Genomic DNA, 22,531 nt, shown 5'->3' with positions numbered 1-22,531 from the left:
CGATGGAGGCGCTTTTCGGTTGCTGGCAGTTTATGTGCCTCCTTTAACAGGTCGGTCGGACTTCTTTCGACGTCTAGAAGTATTCCTGGGAACGTCTCGTCCCTTACTTTTAGTGGGGGATTGGAATGCTACCTTGGACACGCATCTAGACTACGTGGGGAGTGACAAAACTAGAAGGGGATGCAAAGGCCTCATAGACCTGCTCAGACGCTTCCAGTTGTCTGACAGGTACCGACTCGACCACCCAAATGTGCCAACGTGAACTTGGAGCAACCGCATTGGGTCGTCGAGATCGTATCTAGATAGGATAGTGTGTAGGACAAGAGATAGAGATAGTTTAGGATGTCCACAGTTCCACATAGTCAGCTACACGGATCACAAACTTGTGACGTGTACGCTAGACTTAGATAAGGCACATAGGCAGGGTCCCGGTTACTGGAAACTAAACGCGTCTTTCCCGTCGAGACAGGTTTTCAGAGACAGGATTAGCATGTTAGTAAAGAGGGCTTTGACGGGAGCCATCGTCAACAACAAATGGTGGTTTGCCCTCAAGAGAGCAGTAAGGACGGAAGCAATAAGGTATAGCAGGGCACTAGCTGTAGAGAGGAACAGAGTAGAGGGGGAGCTAGTGATAAAGTGCTAAACACGAAGGGTGTGCTGTCAGGGCAAGGATGCGTGCTCTGAGGAATGAAGGTGTTGGAGCCGCACGAGAGGCCCGGGTGGCGGGGGCGCAGCGGGGTAACAGAGCCACCATCCGGTCTCTGGTAGACGAACAGGGGCGCGAATTGCTCGAGCCGAGCAAGATGTGCGAGGCGTTTCAGCGGCATTTTGCCCGACTGTTTGGGAGGAGTGACGAGCGAGAAGGCAGGATGGACTTTACTGCCTACCTGCACAGCTTGCCACGACTCTCGGCAAGAGAGGCGGAGTGCTGAGAAGGGGTCATCGCGGCGGAGGAGGTGAGGGACGCGATGGCGGGTTGCTCGACGGACAAATCTCCGGGTTTGAATGGTCTGCCCTACGAGCTTTACAACTGTATGCCAGACTTTTTGGAGACGTCTTGGCGGCCGTGTACTGAAACTGGCAGCAGAACGGGAGCATTCCCGGTTTTGTGAGCCGAGGAGCGGTAACGCTGCTGAAGAAAGATCCAAACAAGGGGGACGCCATAGATAACTTTAGGCCCATTACTCTGCTCAATGCAGACTTGAAAATTTTGGCCAAGGTGTTAGCCAAGCGGTTGGCGCTTGTCATCGAGAAACTGGTCGGCACGGAGCAGACGTGCGCCGTGCCGGGCCGGAGCATCCATGACAACCTCCATCTGATGCGCTACATCATAGAGAGGGTAGTTAAGGAACCTGGCATGGGTGGGGCCCTGATCAATTTGGATCAATCCAAAGCTTTCGATAGGGTAGACCATCGATACTTGGAGGCCGTCCTCGAAGCGGCCGGCTTCGGTCCCGTTTTCCGCGGCTGGATGGCTGCCTTGTACACAGGCATCCGTTCGGTTGTTCGTGTCAATGGACGTCTATCGGTACCCTTCGACATTGCACGTTCGGTTCGTCAGGGATGCCCCCTGTCGCCGCTCCTGTACGTATTGACTCTCGAGCCACTACTGCGGAATCTGGCGACGCTGAGGGGCATCCCGCGAGAACTGGGGTGCGGGACGAGCGTGTCGGCATACGCGGACGACGTCACCGTCATAGCGTCTAGCCACGAGCACATCGAGCTTGTCGGCGAGACGCTGAAAGACTACGAAGCGGTGACGGGAGCGAAAATCAACCGGGATAAGTCGGTGGGTTTGCTGCTCGGCACCTGGAGAAGCAAGCCCATACCGTCCGGCAGCGCCTCAGTAGTGGGACGCTGGACGGACGGTCCGGTCAAGTTGCTCGGAGTCTGGTTCGGTCCGGACCTGCAAACGGAGAAGAACTGGGGCGAGATAACGAGTAGGGTGGCCACTCTCTGCCGGCAATGGTCCGAGAGGAAGCTGTCCCTAAAAGGTCGGGCGGAGGTGGCGAACGCGTACATCGCGTCCGTCATCGAATACCGCCTGACCGTCGTGCCTTGTCCCGATCGCGCCATCACCGAAATGGAGCGCATCCTCTTCCGCTTTTTGTGGAAAGGAAGCGTTCCGATGGTGAGGCGATCCGTTTGTTGCCAACACCCGCTGAAAGGAGGGCTGGGTATGCCGTGGTTGATGATGCGCAGACATGCACTGAGACTGCGACATCTCCGGCTCTACGTAGACGACGGTGAGCAGGTGTGGTCGCCGTTTGTGCGACGCGCTTTCCCGCAGCTCGTCTCCATGACCGAGCTGCAGTCGTGGATCAAAAAGAGGCCGAGGAATGGCGAATGGCACCGTGAGTGTCGCGTTGCTCTGCAACAACTTTGCCGTCCCGGGTCGACCTTGAGCGGCTGCATCACAACGAAGTCATTCTATAGGGGATTAGTGGAGGGCAGGTACGACGACGATCTCGGGGCGAACCTGGGTGTCGACGAGGAATACCTGACCCGCCTGTTCAGGACGACTTTCGGGCCGGGACCTATGGACAACTTCCAGAGATCCCTGGCCTGGCAGTGTTACCGAGAGGCGCTACCCGTTCGGGATAAGCTCTATAGACACGGCTCGCGAAATGCGGGGCTAACCTGCCCGAGATGCGGTCAGAGCGATGAAACCGTTCTGCACGCACTCGTGCAGTATCCAACCATTTCGGAGCTGTGGGCTTATGTCGAACGACTGCTGTCACGTGTGGGACAAGTCGGTTTATCAACCGAGTCTATCGTCAATATCGTCACGCCTCCTTCCTTTAAACGGGAAGGAAGAGCTGTATTTATCGTACTTGTGGCTATGGCGAAAGAATGCATCTGGTGGACGCGTCTGAAAGGATTAGAGACAAATACTTTCCTCTCATCAACTTTTTCAAGTATCACTTGAAAAGGAAGGTGAGAGTAGAGAGGCAAGTGTTGTCTAGCAAATGTTTCGAAAAAAGATGGATACATGTAGCAAGAATGGCACGTATAAATGACGAAGCCACCTTGACCATGATTCTATAAAACGTTTTAAAATTTTGTAAACAGAGAGTTACTTACGTTTCTTGCATAAATAAAAGGAATTTTATTTAACAAACTGTGACACTAAGGACCGAGGTTACCGTGGTCTTTTCGTAGGTTTTTCTTTCCACGGATAACCTCCCCATTTAATGGGAATTTTCTGTATTATTTCATATTTTTTGTAAATACCCCAAACGTTTTGCGATGTTCTTTTTCCATCGTTGTCCCCACTTTTGTTTGTTTTTTTTTCTGCTTTGTTTTTCGCCCCCCTCGAAAAGAAAAACTCTACATTTGTATTTTGTCCCCTCTATGTTGAGCCCTGTGTGGCTAATAAAGAAACATATCTATCTATTTATCTATCTATCTATCTATCTATCTATCTATCTATCTATCTATCTATCTTTTTTTTTCTTCCCACGATCCCTCTTGATCGAAATCCCCACCTTTTTTTTCCGCGATCTCTTTTGATCGAAATTATCCCCCCCCCCCCAAAGAAAAGCTCTACTTTGTAATTTGTCCATTTTCTGTATTTAGCCCTGTGTGGCTATAATAAAAAGATATCTATCTATCTATCTATCTATCTATCTATCTATCTATCTATCTATCTACCTGTATGTATGCATGTATGTACGTATGAATATTTTTGTTTGGTTGTTTGTTTGTTTGTTGTTTGTTTCTGTGCGCGTGTGTGTGTGTCTGCGTGTGCGTGCTTTTGTAGATACACACATGGACATTATAAATACCTATTATTTGTCTGAATTATGAATCGCACTGAAAAGAATTCCAGATCTCTGATTGGGAAGCAAAAGAGAAACGGTTACAGGGTGGATCGGCGATAGAAAATACGAGTAGCAGGACAGGTTATAGCGGTAGTGGTGGAAGTGGGAAACATAGCTTCATGGCAGATCTGCCTACTTAGTTAAGTCATTGATTATCATCGGTCGACACTGCAATCATCGCCAACCACGCAACACCACTCCCTTCCTTAGCAACCGGGTCTCTGCGGCGTAGAGAGAGAGAGAGGGAGAGAGAGAGGGAGAGAGAGAGTGAGAGAGAGAGAGAGAGAAAGAGAGAGAGAGAGAAAGAGAGAGAAAGAGAGAGAGAGAGAGAGTGAGCGGCAGAGGGTTAGAGTATCAGGTACGTATGTATGTATGTATGTATATATATATAATGTACATATATATATATATATAAATTATACACACGCGCATATACGTACATAAAAATGTATGTGTATATATAGCTATTTATACATGTGTGTGTGAGCGCGTGCGACTGAATGTATATATATATATACAAAAAACATACACGCGCACGCAGACACACTCACACACACTCACACACACGTACACACACACATACGTACACACACACACACACACACACACACACACACACACACACACAAGATGATATATGTGTGTGCTTCTGTGCGCGTAATATAAAAGAGAAAGAAGAAAGAGATAAATAAATGCTGAGAAAGGCAGACTCTTGTCGCAAAACCAGACGACACTTTAGAATACTGAACCACTAAATCAATCAATCAATATATTAATCAACCAGCAGTCTTATAACTTTAGAATAAGTAACAAAAAAAACTAATAATAAATATCGAAGAAAATTTTTCATGAGTACAAAAACAAAAAAATAAAAATAAAAAAAATAGCATGAACAACAAAAGAGAATTGCATTCTGGGATTGACCTGTTCATTCAGTGAGTGATATAGTGTTTCTAACTCATTACATACGTTCACTGATAGATCCTTGCAGGAAATCGTTTCTTCGGTGTAACATTTTAGACACGAATTTTAGTTTTTGAAAGAAATACATACACACAAACCCACACACACATACAGTCATACACATCACACACTCTATTTTTGTTTATTCTCACACGTACATGCACACACAGTTGTTTGTAAACACACAATCACATATACATATATATACAAAGAAGTACGCATTTTTACAAGAGCAACAGAAGTGTTTGTAAACACACATTTGTGCAGTAGTATATATATATATATATATATATATATATATATATATATATATACATACATGTGTGTGCATCGTCCCATATTTTATAGGTATGTGTACATGTAAATATAATTATAAATTCGCATATAAAGACTATGAATTATATTATACTACCAATGATAGCTGTATAGACGCATGAATATTTACCTACACTTTTATTGTCAGTAAATACAAAACAGTCATAGTGAAACTAGGGAAGAGAAAGATAAAGCAAGGAATATAACCAGTTTGTGCATACATACATACATACATACATACATACATACATACATACAAACAAACGAACAAATATTTATACATTTATTAATATTTCACGAGTCAGTCTCTTCATCCCGAACGAAACATGAGTTACGCCAAATTCCGGGAAAATGGAGAGTTCTCAGATATTACCATCTGGGTTGGTAACACAGAATTTAAACTTCACAGATTTCCTTTGCTAACCAAGTCCGACTACATTTGCAAGCGTGTGAGGGAATTGTCTGAAGGAATTGTTGGAAACGTTCTAAGTTTAGAACTGAAAGATTTCCCGGGTGGTTCAGATGTATTTGGTCTTATTGCAGATTTTTGTTATGGAATCAATATAAGTTTGATCGTCGATAATGTGGTTGAACTCCGACTGGCAGCAGCTTATTTGGAGATGATGGGTACAGATAACTTAATCGAAATGACTGAAAAATTTATCGAAAATATGGTAATGTCTTCAAAGATTAGTCGGTCTGCTGACACCATCATTAAGCTTTTACAGAACTGTTGCAATGTCAGGGAAATGGCTGAGGAAATAGGTTTGGTTGATAAATGCACGGATGCACTGGCAAGATGTTGGTCTACACCTCCGACAAGGTTCAGCAACCCCAATCGGAAGAAACTTATCGATGTATATGACAGTGGCGTTGTTGAACAGTTGTATGAATTACCCATTGTTTGGATACTTAAAGTTATAGCATGTGCCAAAGAGAAAGGGGTCCAGAAAAACTGCTTGTCTGAGCTGGTACTGTCACTGATTCGCCTTGCAATGGAGAACAGTTTTGCTGAAAAGGGAGATTTCGAGAATTTGAAGAAAAATGACGATCAATCAGGAAAACCACACATAGTTCGTGACTGCGATTTAATTAGAGACACTAAATATGTTAATTCCGAAGAAAACGAAGTTGGACGTATCAAGCGTAGTACTATTGTGATGGCTGCCATGTTGGAAGAACTACCCCTCGAAACTTTTGAAAATGATTTCTTTTCTGTAGATAATATTCTAACAATTTTGCCTGAAATAATTTCCTGTGAACCCCAGCAAAGACAAGCAGTTTTGAAAAAAGCGATTCGTCCACTTTTTAATCGGTTATCCTCAGGCGAAATATCCCTCATAAATCCAGATGTAATGTATGAAATTGTTACAAGTTCCTTTGCAGCAGATCCGTTGATGGTGAATGAACTCAGCAAATTTATCAATGTTTATTTGATCGAAAGATCGCAAAGGAATAGTCTGAAGAAAGAAACTTTTAAAATGTTGCTCACTTCCATTCCGCTTGTTCATCAACCCAACTCTGATAAGATTCTAGAGATCTTGGAATGTCTGATCGATTCAGGTAAGATTACAGTTTTTAACAAAATTAATGCATAAAAAAAAATCTGTTATTCCTGATCATTTAGACTTCGAGAAATAATAGAAACTAGTCATTTTACTTTGTGGACGTTGCATGATGTTGACGTATGCCATTATTGTAGCAGTAAATTCTTTACGAGTTGAGTCAGTTTTGGCGCCTTGAAAAAATCGTTTCAGTTTGAATAGATATGAATGTTATAATACCGAACCCTATTTTCTCTTCATCTAAATTTAAGTTTATATCTTCTCTAAGAAAACATTCTTTTACAGGGGTACTCCTTATTTCTGCCCAACGAAACTTTTCAGAAATAGCTGATCAAAAAAGCATGTAATCAACCCTTCTTTGGCGGCACAGTCGATTACATCGATTTTATCTGGTCCCAACCTCAGTACTTGAATAAGACCTTATCCTATCGAGCTCATAATGAGGATTGCAAACTCAGAATGTAAAAAATCATCAGTTACTACATATTGTCAGGCAATTTATCCGACGTTCTACCAATTTTGCTTTTCACCGACCTCGCTAGTAATTGTTTTCGAAATGGTAGCCAAACCTCCCTCAAATATACACCTTGCTATCTTAAATAAAGGACACGTGGAACGATCTATTCTTAGGTTCCCTGGACAGGAAAAAGACGAGATGGTCATGGGTAGAATGTCTTTGATCATAAGTTATTCGCTTAGGACTGATGCGCAGTGAAATAAAAATAGCATGCAACTACTACTACTACTATAATTAGTAATAATAATAATAATAATAATTTCTGAGATAGGTACAAGGCCTAAAATTTGTGAGAGGAAGTTAATTGATTACATCGACTGCGGTATTTGACTGGTATTCTACTTTATCGACCTACAAATGATGAAAGGCAAAGTTGACCTTGACATGAGTTGAACTCAGCACATAAAAGAGCGGGAACAAACACCACAAAGCAAATTTTTGTCCGACGCTTAAACAATTCCGCAAATCAACCACCCTTAAAATATTTGTTTCTAATTAAGACACAAGGTCAGAAAATGTTTAGGGTAATTTTAATGAGGTTAATCGATACCATCGATTCCAGTACTTGACTGTTATTATTATTTTTATCGACCCAAGATGATGAACTCTGAGTGTTAAGAACCGGAAGTAATGCTGCAAGGAAGGCGGTGAGGTGGCAGAATCGTTAGCACGCCGGGCGAAATGCTTAGCGGTATTTCGTCTGTCTTTACGTTCTGAGTTCAAATTCCGCCGAGGTCGACTTTGCCTTTCATCCTTTTGGGGGTCGATAAATTAAGTACCAGTTGCGTACTGGGGTAGATCTAATCGACTGCCCCCCCCCCCCCCCCCAATTTCGGGCCTTGTACCTAGAGTAGAAAAGAATGCTGCAAGGAATTTAAGCCGGATGGAAAGCTACAAGGAATCTATTCCGACGCTCCAACGATTTTGACATCTCGCTGCTTGTAACTGTTTTTAATTTAGGCACAAGACCAGCAATTTTGAAGGGGGGGGGGATTAGTTGATTATATCGATTCTAGTACTTGACTGGAACTTTTATTTTATAGATTCCGGAAGGAGGAAAGTCAAGGTTGACTTTGACACGATTAGAACTCAGTGCATAAAGATTTGGCTGAAATTCCCCGAGGTATATTGTCTGACGCTCTAATAATGCTTGCCAGCTAATCATAGCTTCAAATTTAAGCTCAACGCCAACAGTTTTGAGTGGTGGATGTTTCAATTAGGGTTAGGACTAATTGACTATACCCTCTCGCTAAAGTTGTGCCAATGTTAGTGTTATGTTTCCCTCGGGTGACTCGTAGAGATAACATAACGAGTTATACAATTTAATTATTACATTTATTGTTCAATTACATACAAAGAACGCACTCACCCAATGTTCGTTATGAATAAACAAAAGTCATGTCCGCCATATATATATCAATGACATTTTACCCCGACAGTCCCACAAGACAACAACAATGAAACAATGAACTCAGACGAACCACATGACACACGGAACGTCAGACGAATTACGTATCTGTTAGAAATAATTATGGTCTTGGGAACTTGCTCAAAGGGTGTTTATTGAGATTGAGATTACTGACACCTGATTACTGGCTGAGTCATTAAAGCGTCGGTCAAAAGGTTTTGCACTGTTTGTTCAGAGTTCAAGTTCCATCAAAGTCAGCTTTGCATTTTATCCCTCCGGTGTCGAAAAATAAAGGGTAGGTCAAGTATTGGGATCGAATTAATCGGCAAACCCGGGCTCTGTGCCTTTGTTAAAAACAATTATTACTTGAAGAAGAGAGGCAAAGTAGACCTCGGCGGGATTCAAAGTCGAACAAGAAAATGCGTAGCAAAATATCGCAATGTATTCAATTTATTGCTCCACCGATTCTACCTATGATTTTTAACTTTAGTATAAAGCCACAAATTTGAATGGGAGGCCTGTAGTCAATTAATCGATCATTAAAAAGATGTAGTAATCATACACCTATGCACTGAATAAGTTTGGGACTGACATTGTCTTTAATCACACCAATGTTGACAAAATATATTTGTGATTTTAAACTGTTATGATATCAATAGTATAACGTCAGAGAGAGAGAGAGAGAGAGAGAGAGAGAGAGAGAGAGAGAGAGCATTGAATTATTAAACGTCGTGGATTAACAGAAATGTTAGATTGTTGAAGTTAAAATCCAGCTAACGTCAACTTCTTTCATGCTTTCGAGATCGATAAAATAAAGTACTAGTCAAATAATGAGTTGATTTAATGATTTAATCAATTATACTATAATACCATCAAACTAAAAGCCTTGTGTCAATGCTAGAGATCAATATTATAGCTGAAGAGGAGGTGAAAAAACGACAGAAAGGATAGTTCGTTATGTTTTTATACTTATTTTATCGATAAGAAAAATACACACAAAACGAAAATAAAGTCAAAAACTCGATGCTTAATGCGATACCATTTGGTCAAGGAAGTGTCAGAACCGATTTTCTCCGAAGTGAATCATGTGGAGGATGCATTACCAAAATGCATAACGCAAACTGATATAATATAAAAATGCTACATTTTTTCGCTTATTTGTCTACAGTATTGTTTATCTACATAGTGATTTTTTCCTAACAACTTCGGCAAACACGGGTAAGTGTCTCCTTCGCTAAGACCGAAACAGGTCTCAAGTTACTTTCGTACTTGCCGAAATGGTAATGAAATATTAGTTATTGAGGTAATGCCATTTCTTCAGCGACTGAGTATTTCCAGTTAAATTTTTTTTGTGAGGCAAGTTACGATTAATCTGACACAACGTTGCTATGTCACTAAAACTCTGAAGTTTGATTTTTTTTTTTTGCTATGTTCACAATAACTGATTTCTTTCGTTCATTTGCAAGGTTCTGGGATGTGTTAAAAATTATGATGAGAAATATGATGCTGATATGCATATGATGGTGTGTGGTAAGGAGCATGGGATCTTTTTTAAAACGGGGGCCACATTTTTCATTAACGAAACACTTTGAAACTTGGAACACTGGTAGAATGTGTCATATAAAACATCTTTTTCTCTTAGTCTTCTTAAAAAAAAAAAAGAAATCCATAAGTTATTCCATGTGAAAGTTGTCGTATTTCTGTAATTTCAACAAATCACTGACGTCCATTCAGCCGATATACATTAAGTGCCGACTACATAAACAAACGATTCTGAAACAATTAACCCTAACCCTAACCCTAGGGTTAGGGTTAGGGTTAGGGTTAGGGTTAAAGCAAATTTAAAATGAAAAGAGCAAATAAAACGAAGGTATGGAGATTAAATACGCTTTACACCGCTTAATCAGCCAAAGGAGTAAATATAAACAACTGAATACTTGTCAGTGATTGGTTGAAATTATCGAAATAAGACAATTTTTAACATGAAATAAATTCGAATACAAAAATATTTTTCTGCTCTATAACACAAAATAGATAAGTATACGAAGTTTGAAAGTCTTTCCGTACCAAAAACACTACGTAAAACATTAATGAAAAATGTGGCCCCGTTTTAAAATAGATCCGGAGCATGCTTTTCAACCACATGATTCTTGATTCAGTCCCACTAAATGGCACCTTGGACAAGTGTCTTCTACTATAGCCTCGGGCCGACCAAAGCCTTGTGAGTGGATTAGATAGACGGAAACTGAAAGAAGCATATCGTATATATATGTAAGTGTGTGTCATTGTGTATGTGTTTATGCCCCCGTAACGTAGCGGCTCGGCAGAAAAGCCGAAAGAGTAATAAGTACGGAGGTCGATTCGTTCGACTAATATTCTTCAAGGCAGTGCCCCAGCATGGCCGCAGTCTAATGACTGAAACAAATAAAAGATATAACAACATGGTTTACATGACATCAGAAAATCCCCTATCAATTGAAGCCCTTTCTGTTCAAATACATTGCTAATATCCATGAGAAACACTCGAACATCACTACTTTTCTTTTCTCCTAAATGAAAGATTTTGAGTATATGTCAGTAGTCATTGCGTACCAGTGACTGTGAGGCGTGGGGCAGGCTTGGGGGCATTAATTTAAACCCTACTTCCCATTAAAAAACGATAGTAATGTATAGAGTAAGAATATTTCATGTCAAGGTAACAGGCTTAACATTTTGTATTGATTAGAGCATGAGAGATGAGGGTTAGTGATGTATCTACAAGCAGGCATATTAACTCCTTCTTTCCATAAAAAGCAACAATAAAGTACAGAAGAAAATATTTATGTTAGGTAACCAAGTGATTAGGTTTAATGTGTTGTGTAGATTAGAGCCCAAAAGTTAGGCCATAGTGTAGTATCTATAGATAAAGGAATTCGGGGATTAGTAATGTTTAAATATGTTATACAGGACACTCATATTTGTCACATACATACAGACAATTTATCAATGTCACTTCAAGTAGGCAAATGCTGTCAACAGGTGGACAGAGGTTGATTGAAATTACCAATGTTTTGAAATAAATAAGTAAAAACGAAGATTTATTTAACACCCACCATGATGATGTTGTATAGAATATGTATTACAACGAGGGCCAAAGATCTATAGAATAATTAAATCAGCAGTTTCTAGCCTCGTTATTGTATGCGGTTGCTCTGCTTACGATATTCTAGGTTATGGAGACACTTTTATTTCAGCCATGCCTTAATTTCTAAACGTGAAAGAGTTAGAATTCTCTTCGTCACTCGACCTGAATGTCTGTACATATTGATCATATCTGATCTTAAAAGTGTATCTCGTAAGTCGTGTATAATTTCTATCGATGCCGTAGGCATTTGATAATGCTATTATGCAGAACCTGTATTACAACAGAAAAGAAATTCCTCGCAGAAAAACTTAAATGAGAAATGAAAAAGATACATTTCTGTCTAAAGCACGAGACCGTACATTTTAAGTCCAAAGATACAATAGTCGTTAGAAAGGTTTGACACCTTAATCAGCGAGTTATATGATACTAGCTGTTTTTCCCGGTTTCACTCGGGCAGTGTGGTGGATTTGGTTAAAGGCTATTTCCTATGTATATTTTGAATAATAAAAGGAACTAAAAATAAAAAAAACAAAAATTCCAAAAACAAAAAAAAAAGTAAGAACAACCCCAAAACTAAAAAATGCTAAGGATTTTGCGGGTCGATATTGTAAAACTAACTTCACGTGCGTAACCATAGCCCCATGTAGTCACGGAACCTTATTTGTGGTATAACCTCGCCTTAAAAGAAAAATATATGGTAGTGCGGTTGTTGTATTGGCGACACAAGAATGTTAATCGAAACTGTTCAAGATCAATCATAGGTTGGACGTTCATGTACACTGATTAGAATTGTGAATTTCAATTATTGAAAACGCGTTCCCGGATGAATACAATTGTGCAGAGTACGTTTGTCTCAATATGGAAAAGCTGTTTGAATGTCGATGTTTGAAGACATTTGTAACTGAAGTTAAAAAAAACAGTAATTAGAAAGAGCGTAAGCTATAGCTTTTTTTTTTTTTAATGCACAAAAAATTGAAATTATTTTTTTTCTGTGCCTCTGATTAAAATTTTCGAAAAACAAACCCAGCCACATTACTTGGAAAAAAATAATCTTTATTGTGCTGGTTTTTCGTAAAATTTCGCGCATGGGAAAGGCAACAAAATCGCCCCTCCCCACTTTGAATGGGATATTCCTATCTTAAAAAGTAATAATCAATTATCTCGGTAACCATAGGAGTTGGAGGGCAATAAAAATCTCCTGAACACGAGCGGACCATGCTGTCGCTCTGTGCTGAATTTCACGCGATTCCACTGCACCGTTCTCGAGTGAATCTGCCGACACTCAATCAATCAATCAATCAAGCAAGCAATCAAGAACACTGCAATTTATAGTATAGATTTATACAAACCTGGCGACGTTGCTTCTAAAAGCTATATCTTCAGTCAAGAATGGCACAAAACAAATAAGATTCTCTGACTATACTTTCTCATATCATATTTTCATGCCCATAGCTAATATCTACTGTTAATATTTATTTCACTTAAACAAAATACAATAGCTTAGGAATTGACAAGTAATTCCAAAGTATAAAAAAAAACTTGGTGGGGCTCAGTTACTTCAAGGTTTTTTTTAAAGTTGTTCGAGGTTAGCCATTTTGGATCTAAAGATGGATTCGATAGCTAGGTCAGTAATTGAGTCTCCAAGGGAGCACCACACTGATGAAGGAGGAATCGCGATTGAGGGGGAGGGAGTCAACAAATAGTGTGATAGACTGCTCATGCGAAGCTGGGTGGTTGAGGAGCCAGAGCTTGCATTTGGAGCTGTTAACGCTAAGACCTCTACGACTAAGTTCCTCGATCATCGTCCTCGCTGTTGTAAGCACCTTGTCAGGAAGGCCTCCCAAACAAACATCATCGAGGTACCAGACATTTAGATCTAGGTCGGTTCCCATCTTGGTAATATCATCAATACCTAATGCGAAGAGGGCAGGACCAAATGTATTACCCTGTTGGACTCCAGAGGCAGATGAGATGAGGTGATCACCAAACGAGAAGGAGGGCTCCCAATAGGCTTGCCAAGCAAAGTGATAAAATGGTGGGGAATTCTCCCTTACTGCGCGGAGGGTGACATCTCGACTGATGGAGTTAGAAGCATTCTTAAGGTTAAGTTTGAGGATGACCTTTGGGGACTCAGAGAGCAAGCCCTGGTGGAATGAGTGGCAACCTCACAACCTAGCTTAGTACCCATTCCTAGCTGAATAGGGGAAAATTCCTCGGTTAGGCAGTTAGAAACTGAGGATAGGCACACTCTTGTCGTGAGCCGTCGCAGAGTACAACCAACTGCTTTGGGGGCAGAGGTCATCGTTGGGCTTGGTGAGACCAAATAGTTTAACCTCAAAGAACATGGGACGAATGTAAGCAAGGACACTCTCGGACGAGAACAAGTTTATGAACTGTGTTAGGTTCTCCAAAAGTTCGAGCCCAGCATCGCCAGCTGACAAGGAGATACCATCCTTGAGATGCTGAGATCGTAAGCCATCGATCCCAGCGCCAGAACCTGCTGGAAAAGAGGTAATTGCCCTCCTAACATTGTCAGGGGTAAAGATGGGTTGTAGAAAACTTGGTAGGTAGAGCCAGTGTAGATGATCACCTGGAGTGGACGGAGGATGTTTCTCCTTCAGTTGGTTAAGGGAGTCTGTGGTACACACGACGAGGGAGGACAGATAGGAAAGAAGGCGAACAGCCACATTTAATGTCAGATGCGTTGAATTTGGCGTCAACAGCCTTCTTTAAGTTAGGTTGTTGACCATTGTTCGGGGTTGAGCTGATGACCCACCTGAGATGAACAGTGGTTGAGGTAGATTCGAACAACTCGAACTGCTGTTTCAAGGAAGAAGTGAGGGATCCACTATACCCATTCGTTACGTAGAAGGAGAACATATTTTTCCAAAGGTCTTATAATAGAACCTCAACAAGTGATATACACTCAATCTGAGATACAGAAACACTTTGTTTTCAATATGGATCCGATATGGATAGTGACTAAATATTTGAGCCTCTAATCTGAAGCTAAGTATCAAAACAGAATCTCCCCTTGTCACCCCTTCATTAATTACAAACAACAGCTCACTGCGATAACGATATTATAAACAAACTTTTCAACCTCTAACTACTAAGACAATCACTTAAATCATCTGAGCTCTGAATTTAGAGGATTTTATGAATTAAGCCATGTTTGTTTTTTTGCAATAATATCCCTAATCAGCTTTGCAGTTGTAAATTTATTTAGCTTGACACTTCGGACACGGGGCACGGATTTTCACTGATAACTTTTCTACTTGTTGAAGCAATCGATATGTCAACGTATGCACTTGTGATAATATTTACAATGTTGTGGGAGATTGGGCGAGGTGTGGATTTTTTCCTAGCTTTTAAATAAACTGTTTATTCGATCTTTCTAACACATGATTATTTAGAATAAAACATTCGATCTTTCTAGCACATATACACCCAACAATTACTTTTGAGTGGGTTCAAGCTGAGATTTTTTCTTGTAAAGAGAATGTTAGTCAGTGGAATAAATCCAAACACATCATATATTTATTAACTTACAGAGACAAATTTAGTTGAGCTGAGATTTTGAACCTAAAAGTAGGAGTTGAGTCAAATGCCATAAAAGACCAGGTCGGTGGAGTCCTTAGACTTAAAAAGGATGTGTGTTCTTTCAGTTTTACAAAGTCTGTACTTACTTGACCCATTCATGTGTGGCGTAGATCTCTCACCGATGTTCCACTCGATGCTGTATGGTGGGTACGTTTGGCTTTCAGATCACCGATGTAGCTAGTAGCTTAGTGCTTTTCTTCTTGCCTACGTGTCAGAAAGAAGACTGATGGTCGGCGTATCTTTTTCGTTTCCGCATTGTCTGATACATTTTTCCTTTCAGTTTCGTTATTTGGCAGAAAAGAGTTGACCTCGGTTTCGTATACAATTGAACTAACCATGTATGCCTGAATAGTTTTTTTTTTTCAGGAGGAGAAATGAAGAATTGCAATATGTCTATAACACAGAACTTGTCTACATGACAGATTAGTTGAATAAGACCAGTATATAAGTTCCATTCAAAATGTATCATATTACCAATATCGAAGCCTCATATTTAACGATTTCAAATCCTACGGCGGTCGATTGTGTTTTCATTCAATAGTATCTGTTGAGAAAATACAAACTAATAAGGATCTTCCCTATTTCCTCATCCCTAAATTTCGTAGTCTTCATTTTAGCGAAGGAAGTCGCTAATGAAGATATCACTACTTTAACGACTGCACCGAGTCATTAATTCAATGGCTGTATTATTCCTGTGCTGCAGTAAGGGACAATAAACACTTGTATCAGTGGGTGAACAACTTCGTATCATGTTTTATTCAGATGCGTAATAAACGAATTCGTACTGTGAGTACATAAAGTTCAGTCAGGTTATCTGGGATTGAAGTTAAAGATTCTGAACATCTTGCCATATTCTACGATGACAGTGAGAAAATAGGAAGAATTCAAACTACAAAAATTACTTCCAGACAGGCACTAGGTGAAGAATACCATAGCGAGTTGCTGATGAGAGAGAATATCGAATCCTTATACCTGGCTCTCTCTCTCTCTCTCTCTCTCTGATGTTGACCTCGCCGCGTCTTAGAGAAGAAGCGATTCAATTGGAATTCGCTCTTAAGTAGACGATATTGCTTCTATTACCCCTCTGTGTGTTGTTTAGCAGTTATGCCTTGTATACTTGCAAAGGAAGGGGGATAAACACTGTTGCTTGGAAGGTTCTAGAACATTCGACAGGGGAGATAACTGTAGTTGAATCCCAGCTAATATTTTGCGAGCGAAACGAACTTGTTTCAAATAGCATTGCCTACAACATCATCACCTTCTTCTTCTTCTTCTTCTTCTTCTTCCCTTCTCCTTATTTCTTCTCCTTCTTCTTCCTTTTCTCCCCTTCTCCTTATAACCCTCCTTCTCCACATTTCTCTTTATATTCACCAAAGTCTTCTTCAAACTTCCCTTTCCCCCCTCACCGTTACCTTTCTTCTCACTTTCTCTCTTCTCTTCCTAGAACAAGCGATGACTAAAGAGGAACGCACGTCGCTTATCAAATCAGTGGATTGGAGTGCTTTCAGTGAAGCAGCATTAGAAAAATCTTTGGACAAAAGCATCATTCCCTCAAAGTACATTGCTAGAGCTGCAGTTAACCTATGTAAAAGACTTCGGCAGACTATTGAACACCTTGAAAAAAGCAGAAAGGCTGAAAACGACAGAGTTCCGGTAACCAGCGGAAGTGGTTCGTTTATTGCCGGGGATTATTTAAGGGTCCAGTCATCGGGTAAGTAAAATGTGTATGTATGAAGGTTAAAGTGTGTAAGGCATACGAGAACGAGAGAGAGAGAGCGAGAGACAGACAGACAGAAAACGACAGACAGACACACAGACGCAGTCACAGACACACACACACACACTGAAGAAGAGAGAGAAAGAGGATGGGGGAGAGACAGAAAGGGAAAGAGAAATGTCAAGAAAGGAAGAAAAGAGTTAGTAGGAACAGAGAAAAAATTCCTCCCAAATTAAGTTGATACATGAGGAAATACTGCAACTGTTGTAACAGAAATGATCGGTGAGCATCACAGACGACACGAGGAATCTAAAAACTATTCTCTTGACATTTACAATCTATAGATATTCTCTCCCCCTCCCATCAAGCATTTTAGTAAGTATTTATGCAAACTTCATTTTCTTCTGGGAATGTTACTTTTGACTCTAGTCATGTCGAAGGGATCCATATTTATTTTTTAGTAGCTTGGCACTATGAACCGAAAAATAAAGGAGCTTCTTGGTAGTCTTTTGGTCAGGTCGAAATAATAGCCAGATTTCTTCCAAATCTTTTAAGTGGGTGAAATTGTTTTGCTAATTTTTAAAAATTTGAAATTTGGATAAACACTTCAAGAGCGCACCCCCACCCGATTATTCGGCCTCATGGAACAATATAAGTGGTCGTCCCCACTTTTTTTCTCAATGTAGCCTGTCGCAAAGAGTTAGTTCCATGTGGCCTGGAACCGGCTTGGAATTCAAATCACTAGGAGGAGAGAATGTAAACTGTTTAGAAGAGGCTGTTAGAAAAAGCGTCGCAATCGATGTGCTTGTTACTGGATTATCACTCGATCATTTCATTAACATAAAACATAAAAGCTGCGTTATTGGAGTAAAGATACATGCTCTTAAACACATGAAGGCGAAAACCGTTGGATAAATCCGGCAGACTCTCTGCCCATATGAGAAGAAATTCAGTCTTCCACAGACAACAATGGATGTCAGACAGGTGAGTGTAGTTTATTTAGTGACACTTCTCGACTGTTTTAGGGAAGCGGTTGAGTGAAGAAGGTGAACTTAGTGCCTACCTTGATGGTTGTCACGAGTTGGAGCATTGAGAAAAGACGATATCAGCAACTAGAATTCGTGAGGTGTGTTACCTATTATCTTAGCAGATGTCCATTGCAACTGGCCGCAAACGAGGTGAATTCCCAAATATGTAGAGCGGTGAGTGGTAGAGCTACCAAGGAAAGACGTCAACAAGAGAGACGCCATTGAAGATTTTTAATCCATTACTCGGCTGAATGCAAAGTTAGATATTTTATCCGTCATCTACACCACTCATAACTGTGATTCCTGCGGATCCATTCCATTTCTAACTCAAGCTACACATTAGTAGAGAAGGTTGGTGATAGATCTGTCTTGTGTAGGGTTGTAATAAATTAAGGTCATTCTAAAGCTTTCGACTGGGTCACCATTACACTTGTAGGTCCAGGATAAACTCTATAGACACGTCCGAAGTGATGATGAAATCTTTCTACATGCACTCGTTATGTGTCTGAACATTGCTGAGTTGTGGAATTATGTCGGACAACTGTTGTCACGTGTCATCCATCATCAAGATCGCTTTACCATCTTTTGTGATGAGTACAAGGAAGGAAATGTTGTTTCCTCTCTAATATCTATAGTGAAAATGCTTGTGTGAAGGACAACATCGAGAGGTCTGACGACAAGAGCCTTCGTCTCCGGTCAAGTTCTCATCAACGTTTTCGAGTACCACAAAGAGAATGTGAAGTTGGTGTAAAGGGTCGTCCTTACCTACTAAAATGTTGAGAGGGTAGCAAGTGTAACCTAGGTGATTGGGGCTTCTGCTCTCAGTAGGCCGGAGTCTACGACTGAGAAAGAGAGAGAATTTGCTCTTGGAAGTCAGAGTAATCCTGAATCCGTAAAATTTCATGGTTGGTCATAGATATATGCTTCTCTAGTGGAGTTTTTCCTTTTCATGTGCATGCTTATATTATTTTCACATGCCTGTTTTTTTTTTCTTTTTTTCAAACTGGTTGTAACCCCATCACAGAAATTTGTTCTCAATCCTTGTAATCTCTCGCTCATCGATCTCGTGGCGAAACTACTACTACTACTACTACTACTACTACTACTACTACTACTACTACTACTACTACTACTACTACTACTACGACGACGACGACGACGACGGCGGCTGCTGCTGCTGCCGCCTATACTACTACTACTAATTCGTGTTTGCATCTACTGTTATTGCACTTACCACTCCTTACATTAAATTTTTTAGCATGGAAACCAATAATCATTAATCGTTTCAACACTTGGAAGATGAAAAATCAAAATGTAGGTCGAATAATCAATCCTGCAGTAATTTTACAGTCTAGTTTTCACCACCTGTACGTCGTCATATTGTCGATTGCAGATCAAAATTATTCTTAGAAATAACGTCGAACATAGAAATAGTCATGCGTTTTAAATCTTAAATTTAATGAAACAAACTATAAACCCTAATCAATATTTATATTAAATAATTTTCCAGATCGAACACGTGAAGAAGAACTTCAAGCTGAAGCAAATGATTCAGAAGAAGAACTTTCGAATGTCAATCACATGAATACAAATCTAATTTTGAGTACTGATCCCTTGGAAACAACTGGATCTCATGTTTTGCCCAGCAACTACACGTTTCGCGCTCTTAATTTCGACGAGTCCAGCTTAGATGAGGATTTCAGTGTCAAATATGATGATCTGAATATCAGGGACCTTGACCACAGACTGAAGATGCAAGCTCCAACCTCAAACTATAATTTCAAACCATACAACTATTATGTTAAACCGTACTGATTAATAATGTCCTCCGTTTCAAAATGTTCGACACATATTTGATTTTTAAAACGACACACACTATGATTAAAAAGAAAATATTATTTCTGTATCACCAACGTCAAAATTAAATTCGTAGATATTTGCAGCAATTTCTTACAGTAAATAATAAAAGAAAACATATTGAAATAACGTGTGTAGTATTCTCTCAATCTAAGAAATTCATTACGATGATTTGTATGCTTATTCTTAATGCATTCTTCAAATTCCGCCGAGGACGACTTTGCCTTTCATCCTTTCGGGGTCGATTGACTAAGTACCAGTTACGCACTGGGGTCGATGTAATCGACTATCCCCCTCTCCCACAATTTCAGGCCTTGTGTCTACAGTAGAAAAGATTCTTAATACGTTCTAGTAGACTGAAACACAATTACGCTAGTTGCTGCTGTGTACGTCAAAGGAGAACAACTTTTCACATTGACAACGACAGTGCGTTCATAAAACACGTGGCTCATTGATACAAGGGATTCTGGGACACCTAGAACTGATAGGATAGAGCGCAAAGTATCTTGTTTTCCACATATACCAGACCGCATCATCACGAAGGATTTCTCCGGACGAACGCTCCTTTTCACATAGCAGCAAGAACTAGCCATTCTACTCAGAACCAGAAAACAGTTTAGTCCTCAACAACTACGAACACTCAGTTAATATGCAGTTTAGGGATTTTAAAAAATGGAGGTAAATTGACTGGAAGCGCAACGGTTGCATCCCATAATTTCATTAAGAGGACATAAAGAGAACTTGTGAAATCCCTTACTTATATTATCAGAAGTCGTTCATTATGCGGCGTCCACAGGTAACTACAGGTGTAGCGCTTTCACGTGATAGCTTAAGTATTTCTGAAATTACAGCCGAGGTGCACTAACGTACTATATCAACAACGAACACTACTATAAAGGCAATTCAGTGGCATGTATGTCAACGCATAATGGCCAATAAAGTTACATCTGAGCAATGCAATAATCCTGCATGACTGCTGAGCTGTAAAGAAAGAATCGACGGGAAGAAGTGGCGTTGTTCTTATCGATTCACGTTATATACATTGATAATGTTACATAAATCATTTATATTAAAAGTATCGGATTTCACTGTCGTCATTTCCGGTTAATTTACGTTCATTTTTAGTTTAAACTCCTAAACTTGACGAACGCAATTGAAACAGCTTCAAATTTAAATCGCAATAGCACGTATACGAAAAGATTTTCTCTCAGATAAAATCCATAGCATTATGCCTTTCAATTTGCGTACATATATTTAGTGTAAATATATATACATATTAAGATGGTGTTTTAAATTTAATGCTGTTTCAGATGTATCCACTAATTTGTTTTTAAAGCTTGGTAAGCTTTCTACTATACCAGTGAATGTATTATTCACTGTTTCCTACATATCAAAGAACGAATTTCGTATTAGCAAGTGACAAACAGGTGCACGGGATTGATGAGACCCAATTAGGGCGAAACGCGTCAGTCGTCCTCATGTGTCACAGTTGCAACGTTGTTCGCTTCACTCCGATATCTATATTGTTTTTTTTTTTGTTTTTTTCAATTCAATATGTTTATAAAAGGATTCTTTCCTTTGACAAAAACCACGGTATCCTGCCTTTGAACGGTGTGTATAATACATTTAGTATGATACGCAGGTTGTGATTTTGGTTTAATGTTATTTCAAATGCGTTCACCGAATATATATATATACGTACATGCATACATACATGCTCGGTGCGCGCACACGCACCCAGACACACACACACAACGTATGTGTGTGGTGTGCTGGCCTCTCGAGATCGACAGATGCCTACTACTGTTCTGAATTTAAATCGCATGACAAATAACCATTATTTTGAATAACAGATGTATTCCTGCATATTCAAAAGAAAAAACTGCGAGAAGGACTCGTATTATACTCCGAGTTCTATTTGGTTGGACTCCGTAGTTGGGTAGGTCTCAGAGTACCAATAGCAAGCAAGCCAAAACGGGAGTTTGTTCGTAAAATAATTTTTTAACTATATATTTACTAATAATCTCTAGTAACTAGATATTTTACGAAGTAACTCTCCTGCTTTGTTTCGCTATCTATATATCAATCAGTAGAAACGAATGTGCGCGCGTGCGTGTGTGTTAGTTAGGGTAGGTAGACATACGAGTGAATTTTTTTCCTGACTTATGGACTCTTAGACGACTTACATACACACACGCACATATGTATATATGTATAGAAAGAGAAAGAAAGAGAGAGAGAGCGTTAGATAGATAGATAGATAGATAGATAGATAGATAGATATTAGATTTATGGAACAACACCAGGCTTGAAATATTGAAAGTCTATTGGGAAAAATACACCTAGTTGCCGTATTAAATGGACAAATAGATATTTAGTCTTTGCAGAGAACATGTTTTCAGTACTTAACTCCAAAAAGAATTTATAATTTAGACTTATAGGTTAAAGCCACTGTTACCAAAGAAATTACTCCCAAATACTTTATGAGTTATCCCCCCTCCATAATTATAAAATCCAAGCAAATGTATTCTTATTTATCGACTATTTTCTACTTGTGAGATTACAGGTTTTAGTCAGATAGTATGTTGCTATGTAACACTCCGGCCTAGC

General features: G+C 39.9%; 2 protein-coding genes across 3 annotated transcripts in view; one reads left to right on the top strand and one right to left on the bottom strand.

Annotated features, from left to right (window-relative positions):
- The window catches only part of LOC106871738 (uncharacterized), a 61,582-nt gene that overhangs the window by 19,058 nt on the left and 19,993 nt on the right, over positions 1-22,531 (bottom strand). The window contains exon 1 of one of the 2 annotated variants that reach the window (XM_089348104.1): positions 15,406-16,763. The exons of the other annotated variant lie outside the window; for it this stretch is intronic. Within the exon in view, the coding sequence (XP_089204230.1) occupies positions 15,406-15,418 (13 nt within the window). The 5' untranslated portion in view covers positions 15,419-16,763. Of the gene's footprint in view, positions 1-15,405; positions 16,764-22,531 lie in introns of those variants that run through there. 2 annotated transcript variants of the gene reach the window in all.
- LOC106871737 (uncharacterized) lies at positions 4,479-20,999 on the top strand. The gene is made up of 3 exons (XM_014918354.3): positions 4,479-6,665; positions 16,764-17,030; positions 19,575-20,999. Exons 1-3 carry the CDS (start codon positions 5,429-5,431, stop codon positions 19,877-19,879), a joined length of 1,809 nt encoding a protein of 602 aa, XP_014773840.2. The 5' UTR covers positions 4,479-5,428; the 3' UTR covers positions 19,880-20,999.

Source organism: Octopus bimaculoides, chromosome 2 (assembly GCF_046866305.1).
Source record: "Octopus bimaculoides isolate indiv1 chromosome 2, ASM4686630v1, whole genome shotgun sequence".
Taxonomy (NCBI): Eukaryota; Metazoa; Mollusca; class Cephalopoda; order Octopoda; family Octopodidae; genus Octopus; species Octopus bimaculoides.
The sequence above is the reverse complement of the archived record's forward strand: the minus strand, read 5'-3'. Positions and strand labels throughout refer to the sequence as shown.